The following is a 16,325-nucleotide window of genomic DNA, read 5'->3' as shown; positions in this document are numbered from 1 at the left end:
GGTGGTGGACGTGACTCTCCTACCCATATCAACTTGACTCACCAACATGCAACACCAAGTACAGGTGTGCCATAAATGGTATCAACATCACATCTGGACCAGACGATCCAGTGATCCACGCTATGAGCATCGATCTACTTTACTGGGATATGAGGACAACTGTCAACCAAGTCAGCAAACCTAAACACCCGATCCCCTTAGTCGACTTCCACAACAAGCGTGGGTTGCCGAGACCAATTCTAACCTGGATCTTCACAGACTCAGCTTCAAAAGACCCAGATTTTTTATACATGAATTTTTAATTATACATTTTGTGTATGTGACAAGGTCATGACACTGCTTTTTAGAAAAAGACCATGCACAAAAGACAATGTTTATAAAAATCCTGCCTAGTGATTCTTAAGTGATAAGAAAACATATTTTTGGTTACCTTTCAGCATGTAGAAACTGGCTTACAGTTTGGTTGTCTGTGAGAACTGCTACACCTGGTAGGAGCTGATTTCAGGGATACTGTTAAGTTTTGTGTTTTGTATATGGAAATGATTTACTCATTACAAGAATAATCCAAGATGTTTTGCAAAGTAAGTAAAAACCTGAAGATCAGCCTTATGGGGAAACGTGAAAATCTTCAAAGATGTTCATACATGGTGATGTATATTCAGTCATGCTAATGGGTAGAAAAGTGAGCTAGTCAGTTAGGTTTCAAGTTTAGCAATATTCCAGCAATACTACAGTGAGGGACACCAGAAACAGGCTTTGTTCCCATCCACGTAGAGAATCGATTCGGTCTTCTGTGTTACGAGTGAGAGCTTTAACCAACAGGCTACTGCACAACCAGACACATTCAAAGACACATACAGACAAGCAGAAATATGCCAGATCCAGAATTATAGGCTTCTGTTATAAATAAGAAACATGTTCATGATTTCAACAAGTTCTTTAATGCTTCTGACAAAAAATGCCAACATTTTCACAGACTTCAATGCACATTTGTAACTTGACTCATTTCGGCATAGGCAATTAGACACATTCTCTAATGCGTTTGTAAACAGCACCTTAGTTGAAAGAATGTAGTATCTGTGGTGATATCACTTGATCTACCCAAAATGATATTTCCTCTGGAGCCAGTCGTGGCTGATAAATTCAAATCAATAACCCCATTTGTAGAATCATCCATGACCCATCTCCACTATCACCCTTATGTACAATCCTTCTAAACGTTACTAATAACAGTAATATCCCTCTTGTTCCACCTGATAATTCTTAAAAATTGCCTCACTAAATAAAATAAAATAATCTTTCAACTTGTACCAAAACCACATTTAAGATTCCAAGTTGATACCTACAGGTTCTTCTTCCATCAACTTATGGTGGTCAGGCTTCAGCAGTTGGTTGACACATTTCATTGCATCCCATCTGAGTAGATTGATGCTCATGTTGTTGATCACTGGACTGTCTGGTTTTGACTCCATTATTTACAGACTGCTGTCATATAGCTGGAATATTGCTGACATTCAGAAAAGGTGTGAATATTCAGATTCCACTTTTCAAATTGGTGTCATGCCCTTCGTGAACATCTTTATTACTCATCCCAGTCTGACACTTCTCTGGCATGATCTGTCTAACCTTCATTGAATGTCACCTCAAGTAAAAGCCACCTACACTGACGAAGGAGTGAAGGAGGTGTGTGCTTTCTTGTCAAAGAGACTGAAGCCACAATGGATACATCTAACTGACAGCACTCTCCAGTGTCAGTCTCCTAGACATGTAATCAAAGAGCAAAAAAGTTCCTACACCACTGACTGTGTCAACATTGCATGTTTCAATATCACTGTACTATCTCTATCCAGAAATGCTTGTTATTTTTTTATTTTTAGGTACAAATGCTGCCAAAATGTCTTATACTCTCTAGAAGACACCATTGCCTGATCATAACTGGTCAGCAGACCTATGGTAGAATGTATCAGATCTTGATGCAGAGAGCTATCAATTATAAGTGGCAGGTATGGTTTTAAGATTAACAACTTGCACTTTTCTGTATGTTATGCATGTAAGGGAAAATTTACTTTCTTCAAATAGGAGTCAGCCATGTGACTCTTTTGATATTCTATGGAAACTGGAAAATTCCTAATTATGTTGTAGTCAAATTGGAATATTGCGATGATTGGAACAATCTGTAAACTTGGGAGAAGATTCATATCTGAAGTCAGCTGTTGGTATTAATTGATTGTCAGTAGCACTAAGGACATTCAACATGAGCACTAGGAAGACAGCTGTACCTTGAAAACTCCCAAGGTTTGTCACAAACCATGCTTGATGGATGGAATGATACACCAAAACAGATACTCCACAGTATGTGGCCTCAAAATACTACAAACATTAACTCTATTTCAAAATGAGAAACATACTGACCTGGGGCTTCTTGTACAAAGCACAAAAGTGACTATAAGTCACTGAGGTAACCTTAGAGCAATGTTAAAGAATGTGAGTTAAGGTTAACCTTACTAACAGAAGCCCTAGTATTGCAAAACATGACACAAACTTGCTTTTTACAAACTTCCTTAACAGAAAAACCCTTCCAAACCCTCTACTGCTTCCATGTACAGTTTTCACAGCCTGGCTTGTTACCCAAAAGTTAAGCATAGCTGAAGGAAGGGAAAACTGAACATATAGATTCCCCACGTACATTTGACATGAAAAGAAAACAGGGAAGATAGTTTGTTGCCATTGTTCTGGTAGCCTGTGACACCTATCATATCACTGCCACTCTGTTTTCATAAGTATCATATCACTGCCATAAGTATCATATCACTGCCACTCTGTTTTCATAAGTATCATATCACTGCCACTCTGTTTTCATAACTATCATATCCACCTCTACATCATATCCAAAAATGTCATTGACAGATTGAAGGTCAAGGTCAGGTTTTGACCTTTGGTGAGAAGAAGCTTGAGATGCTCTTCATTCCTGTCTTGTCGACTTTGCTGAGCTTCTTCTGAGCCACGGTCAGCTTAGTCTCCTGAAACAAACCACAATGCTGGTTTTACTTTCAATCGGCAATTTGGATCGGAACACATAAACACCAAGATCACCATCAATAAACCAGCTCAAATTAATGTAAACTGGAATTGCCATATTTGCAGGGGAAGTGAATTTCTTGACAATGGACGTAATGAAATTGACAAGTGCAGAAGTGAGCACAGTTTACACACTCCCGCCTTCCACTTAGGGACATGGAAATGACTGATATTGATATATAATGTGACAAGGATCAGCAACTTACAAGTTGTTAGATGACAACATGTTAGATAATAGTGTTGATTACAGTAATAATTTATGGAAACATTTTTCAGAAAAACTTTTAAAATCGCATAAGGCACAACAATGGGTAATGATTAACACGTGTGTGAAGTTTGATGAACCTAGCATGTAAACTTTAAGAGATATGCTCCACAAAAAAACATCAAACACATTTGGCATTAAGTCGTGTTTCCATGGAAACAGCACAAAACAAAATTCTGAAAAACAGCAAAAGGCACATCAATGCGTAATGATTAACGTGTGAGAAATTTGGATGGAAGGACAGATGCAAGAACAGAGTGAATGCTATATATACACGTTACCTCGTAGCAGGGGTATAATTATTACAGGGATTCAGAAGAATATTCAAAATACTTTTTGTAAGGATTTCAATCAAATTACCATAAGTTACTAGTGTCTATTACAAGGTATCTTTATCTATACACAGTAAATGAATCGCTTCAATATTACAGCATGGATAATAATGGGAGTCCCATTTCAAAACTCCAGGACACCTGCAAATTGAGCATATGAGTTCCAGGAACCCTCAAATAAAGGACCTGAGGTGAATCCCTGCACATTTGACATGTAGACATCCTAACGCCTTAGAATTTACATGAGATGCAGGTCTATGTTTGAATGTAAGGAATTGCATTTAGGCTGCATGCTACACACTTTGGAGTTTTGCTTTTGGGGGCCATTGGATTTGCTGTAGTCTTCACTTGGGGTGATGTCTTCCAACTTAACTCTCTGAAACAAAGAAATGAGTGTGAGAGTGAGTTGTGTTTTACGTCGCATTCAGCATTATTCCATCAGTATCACAAGGAAACCAGAAATGGGCTTGATACAGGTGGGGAATCAAACTCAGGTCTTAAGGTGAACGCTTTCAGCCCAATATACCACCCTCCTACTTCAGATATTATTATTATTGTTTATTCTACCATGACTTCAATAAATACTGGATTGTGACTGGTTAATCAAAGTCATTCAGAGGTTACAATCACAAAATATACCTCTGACTTTCCAACACATTATGTATTTGTTTAAAATCTGAATAAAGCTGTTATGGTAGAATGGTGATAAACTTATTGTGTTGGAAAATCAAACGTATATAACCAAATTAAAATAGCTCTAAATTTTGTAGTTAAAACGTCATGTTACGCGTTTGGTGTCAAATCAGATTTAGAGCTATTATAATTTTGTTATATACCTCTGATTTTCCAAAACAGTATCTTTATCTCCTAATTATTATAGGATATCTATATAGCATGCAACTAGTGCTTGCTCAAGTTGCTGATATTTGTTTCTCTCGATCATTGGATGTCAATCTCAGCATCACCATATTATTAATCTCAACTTCCTGGGGAGTATACAACTCTTTCTACCACTAGGTGAATCGAGTTTATTGAGGTATTCAGTTCACAGCTGGGTGGACTGGTACATAGTCACAATACTTTGTCCAAATTTACAGCACGTTGATGTACCTGCAACTAGGTGTCCGCATGTATTCATGTGGTCACCATCTAGTCATATACCAACAAATCTGTGGGTTCTTTTAAGTGCACACTAGGGTACTGTACACTAGGGGTTGTGACAACACGGAAAAGTGTCTGCACACAAACTTGACTCAAAGGTTGTTACACCCGGTCACAGGTGGGCTAAATCCCGACACCTCAAGCTCACTGGGTCACTAGTCTGGCATGTTAGCCAGCTTGCGTACAGCGTACTGTGCCCCAGGACTCATTCAGTAAAGTACAACTGGAGCTATGATGTGATTCATACCACAGATGAAGAAACACGGAAAAAGTTATACATACATACTACATTTCTTTATGAATACAACCTGTGCAGATAAAGAGTTTGGATTTTTTTTATCAGAATATATCTTGTATCAATGGAAAGATGACACCCCACTGACATAACTGACACAGGACAAGGACCCCAACGTACTTATCGCAGGCATCATACATAAAATGTCAAGAAGACCATCCGTACCTTGGCTGGCGGTTCCTCTGATGGACTCTTGACTGGCTCAGGAATGTCTGCAACACTGCAATTAAGGGGATTTTTCATTATGAGACTCTCCTGTAACCAATGTAACCTAAAAAAAATCAATACTAATAGTTTCATCATGGTTCAAGGCTTAATATTTTGGCGTCTAAAACAACTTTTTCAGGTTGTTTCAATATGTTCATTGCAATCACATAGTAAGCAAATGTTTAATAAGGATTGGTAAGAAACACTAAAAATACCCAATAAAATGAGGACACATCCCAAATGTAATTTCAGAAAGCTCATATTTGTTAAATTAAAAACTTCAGTGACTATTGTTTTGAAATGACTGAATTCCAGACTATGCTGGTACTTTTTGTATATATTAAAATACAACTTTAGTTTACACAATTAAATGGTCTGCTGTAAATTTTTTTATGGAGGGTTATGATTATTTGCAGACTGGCAGGACACTTTAAGTAATGCTTACCCCAGGTAGTCTCTCAGATCATCTGCTATCTGCGGTGGTAGGTAGTCAGACACCATACCACATGCATACTTGATGTACTGCTCTGAAACACGTTGCCAGAACACATACCGGAGTTGACATAAAACCAATTGTCCACAAACACAGCAAACACTTGCAAGCATGGGTATACAGATCAGGTTCATGCACCTGTCGTACTTGGTTTCATACTTGCATACTTGGCTTTCTAATGTAATCCACGCATGGTTTTTGTAACAAGGCTTTCCGATATTGCTTACTCAAGATTTTCACACTTGCTACGTACATGGTTTCTCACATTTTGATAATAAATGCAATTCATCGGTGGTATTCACACATGGTCTTCATATGCTGTGTTAAAAGTCTAGCATGGGTTTCATACAGGACTGAAACATGGCTTTCATACATGAATCACACATGGCTTTCATACAAGACTCAAATATGGGTTTCATACATGAATCACACATGGCTTTCATACAAGACTCAAATATGGGTTTCATACATGAATCACACATGGATTTCATACATGAATCACACATGGCTTTTATACAAGACTCAAACATGGGTTTCAGACATGAATCACACATGGTTTTTATACATGAATCACACATGGGTTTCATACATGAATCACACATGGTTTTTATACATGAATCACACATGGCTTTCATACATGAATCACACATGCCTTTTATACAAGACTCAAATATGGGTTTCATACATGAATCACACATGGTTTTTATACATGAATCACACATGGCTTTCATATATGAATCACACATGACTTTAACGATCACATATACTCTTTGGGGTGCAAATGCATAAATCACTCATCGACATCGTTACAAATTAAACCCTGACATTAAAACTGCTCATTTTGATCTTTAATTACCTTAAATCAAACTTTTTCACAACAGTGCACAATTCTCAACTGCAAACGAAAGAGCAACCAATCAGAGCGGCACGTCTCCATTACGTAATAGTAGGTATAGAATTCATCTACATTTCAGGGGGTAAACTATTTCATTTACAGGTTAGTACATACCTGAAATCGCGACAGCTGTTGTAAAAAAATGAAAGCTATATGTTCTCACAATCTACTAACTTTCAGGTTTGTCTCCTGCTTTGCCTAGTTTCTGAGTTACAACCCTTGTATCCACAGACGATTCTGTCAAAATCACTTGGTGTCGCTAGGTTGTAATCCGTTTTAGGTGGTAAAAACCTACACGTTATTTGTCATCATTCACTTGATGATCAGTTAATGAATTTACAACAGGTATAATTAGTGGTAACACCACTTTGATTAACCGACAAAGGTCCCCATTTAGCATTTCTTGTGTCTGGACCAATCAAAGGATTAACCGATAACACTCTGATTGACTAACTACTTTCATGCGGATTTAAATGGGCATTTTTCAAAAGGTAGTGCTTATGTATGTACATTTATTTATCTTTACTGAATACAACACCCTTCTTTCAAAGGACTAACTGCCAATACATTGATTGATTGCTCATTATTGGCTTACGAAATTACTTTTTCACATATTCGTATACTAGACTGTTAAAAGACACATCACTTGGGAAATCTGCAGATAAATTATATATCACTCGTTTTTGTGGACATTGATGGATACATTCCTTGAACAAGGTAGTGGCCTGACATTGCTCCTATAACTTTAATGTGTTTTAATTTTAATATTGGCATTTTGTTTTTATTAAGTGTCATAGCTTTCAACAGAATCATTGTTTTCATTGTGCAGTGTAATGATACAGAAGACATACACTAGGGCGTGCGTATGAATTATGATTCATATAGGCAACCTATAAAATGTCTAGATATTACATTCCTGTTATACATTCGCAGATCGCTTCTAACTAAGTTTCAAAATGCATACAAGTATGATTATAAAGTAATTAGGATTATGAGACCAAATATAAAGACGTATATTGACAAATGTCTACATACTGGTCAGTGAACATTTACAAACCAAGTAAATTTAGCAAGTGAAGAAATTTATCGCGCAGTATTTTCACTTCGACCCTGATCTCGTTTATGTTATGTTACAGGTTGTGTCATGCAAACTTCTTTTGCTCATGATTCAAATACATGTTTAACTACTAGTAGAAAGTAGTTTTGATGTTCTAACTTGATGAAAACAAACCATAATTCAAATGGACTTTAGTCTGTGACTTCACGATTTTCAAAAATGGCGGCGCCCTGTCTGAGGATGAATGCTATTTAAGTTTGTTTTCACTAACTTACAAAATCAAAATTACTTTCTACTGGTAGTAAAATATGTATGTTATTGATGGACAAAAGGATTTTACATGACACTGCTTATAACAAAACAATTTCAGTCTTGGAAGCGAGGCAGGGGTCGATATAATATTACGATAATATTGTCACTTGGGCTATGACCTCGCTTACGAGGAAGAAAGAGTTATATTCATGCAAAATCCTTTTGGTCAGCAATGTTTAGTAGGTAGTCTTGATTTCATAAACTTTATGAAACTTGAACTCCATTTTCTATCCTGGAAGCGTGGTAGGGGGCGAACCATTTGATTTAGTATATACCACAGGTCTCCACAACTCTCGCTTCGCACACTCATACAAACAATTTAAGCACAAACTACAGGGTCCAGTGGAAATCTGTGCATAGTGACACCATCACCCGACGCCAAGGAGCAAATGATGAGCTTCCTACACATTTTCTACACAACTAAGTGAAAAATGTTCCTTCTATGACGTCACTGCACAGCTCTGGCAACAGAGTTACATAACCTGTCTTTGGTTTCGTTTGCGGGTGACAGAGAAGCAGACGGCTTCTTAGCATCTTTTAAGTGCTTGGTATTAATTAACCACAAGTTTATAAAAAAATGGTATTTCGTTAATGACTAACCATAAGTCTTTCATATGCAGTGGTAAAAAGAGTACCAAAAACTTGAGTTTCTCTAATACATTATCACACATGGCTTTCATAGATGAATCGTACATGGCTTTCACACATGACTCACACATGGCTTTCATACAAGACTCAAACATGGTTTTCAAACATGAATCAGAAATGGCTTTCACACGTGAATCACAGTTTACAACTTGGTTCACATAAGGCTTTCACATAAAGTTTTATCCCTTGATTCAAAGTCAATGATCAGACTTTTCTGGACTAAACTGCTAAATAAATGTTTCAAACACCTTTTTCTAATTAAAAAATCTCAGGCTGAACAAATATCATATATAACAAACTTCGACAATGCACATTTTAGAATACAGATGCTCAGGATGAGTTTTGACCAAAAAGTATCAATAGACAGTGATGCTGAATTGAAGATATGGAGGATGGAACATACATGTGGGATGGGACATACGTGTGATTACTGATTTTCCTCTTTCTACACCTGATTGTATCATGGATAAAGTTTCATGAATGGACAAACAAACCAACCAACAAACTAATGAATGCTCCATGAATGAACGAGTTTTTAGCAATATTCCTGCAATATCAGAGCGGGGACACCACATTGTATTCATGTGAGGAGTCGAACCCGGGTCTTTGGCGTGACAAGTGAATGCTTTAACCACTAGGATCCCCACCATTCCCCACGAATAAAAGATTGATGGATGGATAAAGAAGGGGATCTGCTCTCTCCTACCTCTATCAACAGCTTCCTCCTTCTTGCTGCGGATGAATATAGAGCTGTGGGCACCTGAGGAGCTGACACTTACATCTTTCTGCTGGAGAACATCAGCCACAATCTCCGTCTGTAACCATGGTAACAGTAAGTAGAATATTTATCTATGTCTACAGGTCTACATGACAAAGTCATTCTACAACAAAAATCTGAAGATCTGGGTCAGAAATGTTCTTTACTGACCCATGCTTGTCATAAGAGACGATTGACAGGATCGGGTGGTCAGGATCGTGGACTTGTGTAAATCAATGCTCATGCTGTTGATCACTGGACTGTCTGGACCAGACTCAATCGTTTACAGACTATCACCATAAATCAGTAAACTCAATCAGTCTTGTATAGTCGCCTATCTTCATAAGAATTACAAGGCCTAGCTTAATCAGTGGCTATTCTGCAGACACACCAGTAAGGCCTAGGTTTTGGTATGGCTGATCTCCAAATGGCTGCTTATAATGTTCATGCCACCTGGCATTTTTCTAATAGATGTCTACCCACGAAGGTCTGGGGTAGAATAGGCAAATGTTTGCCATAAAAGGCAACTATGCTTGTCGTAAGAGGCAACCAACAGGATCGGGTGGTCAGACTCACTGACTTGATGCTCATGCTGTTGATCACTGGATTGTCTGGTCCAGACTCAATCATTTACAGACAGCCACCATATTGCTGGAATATTGCTCAGTGCAGCATAAAAGTCAACTCACTCGCTAAAAGATGTCAGTTTCAGGTTAGGTGCTGGGCAGCTGCTCTGATTAAACCATGAGAGGCATGCAAAATGAGTAAGCAAAACAAAATCTAACCTTAAGCTTCAACCATGATAATGTTTTGTCCTTGTCAAACCTGTAGGCTTTAAAGTCATCATCACCTGAAAAATACATGCGATACAAATTTCACATGGTTAAAAAAAGGGTATATCGTCATGGTGATTTATCATGGACCTGACAAAGTAGTATTACCATGGCTACAAAAGAAGACATGTGACTCTTCTGGTCATCTATATATTCATGAACTTAACCATGATGACAAGTCTATCTCAGTGACTCATACTTTCACTTTTACATTATAAAGTAGGGGTTCAAAATGTTTTTTAAAAGCAACTTGCCATAGGGCAAGTGACGTCAAGAATATTCCACTTGCCCTGAGTTTATGACACAATGTTTGATGTTAATGTTTACTGGACTATTTATTGAAGAGTGATAACTTTCAAAGAACAACAGCTCTAAATTAATATTGCAAAATGTAATAGCTACACTATGAGCAGATATGAAATGAAATCCAAATTTATTTGCAGTTTGAAACCATAAGTGGAAATTATCTAGTAGTCCAAAGAAAAGTAAGATACCATTATTTGATTGCCCGAAATGAGAACTGACTCTGTCACTGGTATTATTGTTTCAGACGTGGCATTACAACTCTGTCACTGGTATGTTTGTTTCAGAGGTGGCATTACAACTCTCTCACTGGTATGTTTGTTTCAGATGTGGCATTACAACACTCACTGGTATTACTAATAAAACTAAGGGCAAGAGTTACCTCCCTTAGGGATGCAAAACATCTGGCTAATAAAAGCATGTGAATTCCAATCCAAGACTTGATCAATTAAAATCAAGAGCCCTGATAGCCCATCGGTTATCTAAACAGTATAGAAATAAACAAACATGGAATCACCTTTGTCTGCAGACTAGACTAAAACACAGGACCATTGGGGACACTGACAATATACTGGACCAAGTTGTTCTTGTGGTTGAATTAGTAAATTCAAGTTACAAGGGGCAACATGTAAATAATCGTGTCTGAACTTAACAATGCAGGTGGTGTATATTGTGAGTTACACCATCAAGCAAGCCACCAAGCCAGTCTGTCAGTTAAATTGTCATTTTGTTGTTTAGTATATTTCTCCTGTTTATGCAAAAACGCAGGAGGATGATGGCATGCACAAAGTATAAAATAAAAACGAGACCATGATCTAAAAAGACAAAAGTTATGAGAAAAAATACCTTTGACCTCTGTGATCTGATACAGTTCACTTAATCCTGAGCATTCATGCAGTCTGTTGCATTCTGGGTAATCCTCATCAATCACAATCTGATCTAATGTCATGAACTTCCCAGACTGAAACAAAGAAAATCAGGTCAACTTGCTGACACTTGACTTACCAAAGTTTAGCTGGTTAATCTCGAATTTGAGAGACATTTATTTCCATTATCAAAAAAAATAAGAAATAAGAAAATAAGTAATCACATTTTCACTTCTCAGATGTGGCAGCCTACGTGCATCTGAACCTGACGATGTGCCACCTACCTGTCCCTCCTTCATTAGATATGGCATCACCAAGAACAGTGGATCCACCGTTGTCAACATCAGCATTCCTCCATCTGAAACACCAACATCTCTTCAGGGGTCTACACAACACACGAAACTTTAAAACGGACATAATAAACCCAAACCCTGAATACTATGTCCGGAACAACTAACAAAAATATCTACAGCACATCAAGAGTAGCTAGCTACCTGCTCTGAAGTAATTAGCTACTTTAACTTGGTGTACCTAAATGGCTGCAAGAATTGTATAGTCCCCATGGAGTTGAGATTGAAAAATATGATGTGCAGTTGAAATTGACATTCCAGTCTCTTAATAACCTGAACATGTGATACACAACTCCATTTCAGTACTTTACAGGATCCAAATATTCACTGACAAGAACCCTTAAAATGTATTGATGGGGGTCCCCAGCACCCCCACTCTTGTAAGTACAGATAAAACCCAGCATCTTGTCTTCTTGCAATATGTGTCACCAATATTTCAAATTCCATGTAGCTATTACATTTGATGCTTAATGCCACTCTCAGCAATATTCTAGCCAAACCCCTGGTCTTTAAATAATCTTTTAGACCACACAATCAAGTAAGTACTACTGAGGGCAACTGTATGAAAAATACTTAAGTTTTATCACCAACCAACAGCTTGAGGCGACACCTGTGAGCATGACAAACTTAAGATTTCGCAAATCTTCGATGTGTACCAAACATCACAGGGTTCTGGCACATGTAAGGGAGGCAACTATGCATGACCAGGAGCAGTGCTATGAGAATATTCATTGCATTTATCTCAGTCTTAATGTCTCACCATGCTGGACTGTATCTCCAATAAACCAAGATCTGAATTCCTCTTTATATTGTATGGCTTCATATACGTCTCGACCTCCATTGGCAAACAGGAAAAGGCAGCCAGAATCTGTTATTAAATGGACATAAAAAGATAAATACATCCATGACAAAGAGAAGAAGAAAACAAGAGAGAGAGAGAGAGACGAGTGAGTGAGTGAGTTTAGTTTTACGCCGCTCTCAGCAACATTCCAGCTATATGGCAGTGGTCTGTCAATAATCGAGTCTGGACCAGAAAATACAGTGATCAACAACTTCAGCATCGATCTGCACAATTGGGAACCAATGAAATGTGTGTCAACCAAGTCAGAGAGCCTGACCACCTGATCCTGTTAGTCACCTCTTTCGATAAGCAGTCGCCTTTTATGGCAAGCTTGGGTTGCTGAAGGCCTATTCTACCCTGGGACCTTCACGGGTCAAGAGAGAGAGATTGAGAGTGAGAGGGAAGGGCAGGTAACAAGTCGGAGATAGTAGGTCAGTCACAAGTAGCAGCAACAAGTAGCTTTCTTTCCTACCACTCGAACAGATGTCATATCTGAAGTATGTCTCATCAAGGAAATAAATATTTCCCAATTCATGTTTGAATACTTTTCATCACAAATGTGATCAGCTTGCCTCAGGACCAATAGGAAGACAAGTCTTGAATATTTCAATACAAATGAAATATTGCAAAAATACCTTTTCAACAATCCAAATTTGAAACAAGATTACAATGTATTTAGTTCAATCTGTGAATGTAAGGAAGTGCTTGTTGGAGAAACTCTTACCAGATTTGGGATGTCTCAGTTTGCACATAAATGGCCTGCTTTCTTCACTGTCTTCATCATCCTCCAACACACAATCTGCAAGCAGAACAATTAATATATTATATACACTCAAGTCTCGTTAATCTAACACTGTCCATTGCACAGTAAATTGTGGGATTAACGTGGATGTCGGACTAAATTACATTCATTTAATTTGTTACCAACAAAAGCATCACATAAAGTACAAAGTCAATTGTCAGATAAACGAAGGTCACTCTAACGAGACTTGACAGTAGTTCTCATGCTGAGTGCAATGCAGGGTAGCAACTAATACCATCTTTTCACCCACTGGGTCAATGTATGGATAGTTGCATGCTAATCTTGTCGCACAAGTGTCATATCGCGTTGACCTAGGTCGTAACTACTTGATCTGAGATTCTAACAATTTGATTTGATTGGAAAATGAAACACATGAATTCATTATTGAATGTAAACTTTGGGAACGTTGCCGAGTCGCTAATTAATTGTGGGTGGAACTGTGACATTATATCCTTTGAAAAAGATAGACACAATGTTTCCACTAGTAATGTTAGCTGAGTGAAGAAACTGCAAAGCAAGAAACAGGGTGCTACAGAGTAGTTTACTGTGGGAGGCTGTTCGAGGCGATGACAACTGACATGCATTGTGACATCGGTTATCAAGAAGACAGACATAGTGATGTCATTACAGTAAACGTCAGGCAAAAAGTGTACAACGATAGAACATTCTTCCTCAAAAGTCTTTCTGGAACCAGTTTTGGTTTAAAACTATGAAAATAACAAACATTTTGTCAGTTTAATGCATGTACAACATGGGTAATAAAAACAATACCACACTCGATCTCATTACTTACAAAATTATACAAAACTTGTGGCCTTTCTATGGTATCTGACCGAGTGACACCATAGGAGGGGCACTCCTTTTGTACAATTCATATGTAATGAGACCTTGAGTAGTATACTCTATTTAAGCATTATGACACACTGAACCAACTGCCTTACATTCTTTTGGAAGGCACTCTATTCACAATGGAGGTACTGCACCTTTCTGGTTTCAGCAAAACGTTCAGATATGCTGTTCAAGAAAGTGGCTGTTTTCTTGTCTTCAGTTTTGATCAGTGTGTTCATCCTGGAGTTGGGGGCTCCATGTATACCCTACATTTCACTTTCTGGTAAACACACCTTCATAAATTGGTAAGAATTCCGCCTGTTTTCCCAACCCCCATCAAACACCAAAATTACAAGCTGAGGTATCACTAAATACAGAGACTATAAACAAACAGTGTTTCAGTGTTGGAATATTACACCGTGGAAGGACTGCCCTGGGGCAAATTTACTACTTAAAATTGGGGGATACGTGTGGAACTCTTTCCAATAAATTACATGGGGCAACAGTTTCATTTTCGCTTACAGTGTGTACAAATCAGTGACGGAGCACTGTGCACAAAATTGGAACAGTGACGATAAGTGACTAATTCTGAAAGTAAATCAGCACACCAATATCATACTGATGCGCTGACAATTCCAATCCATGAAATATAGGAGAGGCCACGGTGACGTCAGTGTTTTGATCACGTGACGCGCCCGAGTACTTCCGGTAGGCAGAAGTTAAACATAAACACGAGAGAACCACACAAGCTGCATACATTTGATCGTTGACTTGTCATGCGTAACAACTCCTCCCGATCTGGTTTTCTTTTTTCTTTTGGTGTTGTATAATGAGACAGGTACACAACCTTTATTTTTCTAAAACATTTGTGGAAAGTATCTAATTGACAATATCCAGATTTCATACTTCAATGAAAGCAAGAATGTAATGCAAAAACTCCCAAGTGTTTGTCTCGCATTTCTTTCAAACAATACAAATTTTAAACAAATAATCCCTCACATACTGTTTCTTTGCTTACATATTGTCAGTGACATAATCAGGAAAGGTGAGTAATCTGCCTCACCTGCCAGTCATACATGTTACATAAACACCACCCCAAACCTTCCTTGTCAACTATAACAACACATGCATCTAAATGGCATTGAGTTACCATTTTATCACAGCTTTTCCTTCTTATGAAAACAGATAAAGAAGTAGCATTGATCTAAGCTAAATCTTTAAATGGCATTGAGTTACCATGTCATCACATTAATTCCTACTTATAAAAAACACATACAAAAGCAGCCTTGATCTAGGCTAATCTCACCAACAGGGTGGTTTCAAAACTTTCCAGACACACTTGTAGTAGGCATCAGCAATATATTCTTTATTCCTAACAATTCAATATGTAAGTTAAACAGTCATCTCACAAACATAATTTTCTCGTAGCAGATATCCAGCAAGCACAGAGGTATTTTGTCATCGACATTGTGGTACTGTGTCGGAAAAACGTGTCCACTTTCCACATATTCATATGCTTTCAGTTACTTGAGGGTCTCACAGATTCGAGGGTGAACTGACCTGGGGTGTCTATCAGATAGAAATAAAATGTTAAGTACATAATCCGACCATTGTTTGCCTTTCATGCTACACCGGTTCCCATCGTTATCATCAACCATTGTGGCTTTCTGCCTACCCATGTCTGAGTGAGCGTGGTTTGTGACGTCACTTCCGTAAACATATGGACACCGCTATATTTATGTCGTGATATCTTCATAAGTAACTAACATATTGTGTCATACGTCATTCGGACTCCGCCTATTGCTGCACATCTGTTGCATACGCACCTTCAACCATCATAACCCATTGTGATTGTGCATCGTGAAGCTTCTTCGATTCAGTTGATGATGATTTGTCTAGGCTTGGCTGTTTCGAAGATCGTCTGCTTGGCGGCATGTTTATGTTGTTTCAACCACTACAATCTTCTTCCCAAGGTGGCGGGAAAACTCACGCCTTGAATCGG

At 38.1% G+C, this 16,325-nt stretch overlaps 1 protein-coding gene across 1 annotated transcript; it reads right to left on the bottom strand.

Annotated features, from left to right (window-relative positions):
- Positions 1 to 922: 922 nt before the first annotated feature.
- On the bottom strand, positions 923 to 16,323 carry LOC137281879 (ribonuclease H2 subunit B-like). Its single transcript, XM_067813556.1, has 11 exons — positions 16,150 to 16,323; positions 13,418 to 13,492; positions 12,613 to 12,720; positions 11,787 to 11,860; positions 11,483 to 11,597; positions 10,286 to 10,350; positions 9,450 to 9,558; positions 5,784 to 5,865; positions 5,297 to 5,351; positions 3,977 to 4,051; positions 923 to 3,020 (listed from the first exon to the last, which is right to left on the bottom strand). The coding sequence occupies exons 1-11, from the start codon at positions 16,256 to 16,258 to the stop codon at positions 2,922 to 2,924; spliced, it is 966 nt and encodes a 321-aa protein (XP_067669657.1). The 5' UTR covers positions 16,259 to 16,323; the 3' UTR covers positions 923 to 2,921.
- Between the last annotated feature and the right edge of the window lie 2 nt (positions 16,324 to 16,325).

Source organism: Haliotis asinina, chromosome 4 (genome assembly GCF_037392515.1).
Source record: "Haliotis asinina isolate JCU_RB_2024 chromosome 4, JCU_Hal_asi_v2, whole genome shotgun sequence".
NCBI lineage: Eukaryota > Metazoa > Mollusca > Gastropoda > Lepetellida > Haliotidae > Haliotis > Haliotis asinina.
The sequence above is the reverse complement of the archived record's forward strand: the minus strand, read 5'-3'. Positions and strand labels throughout refer to the sequence as shown.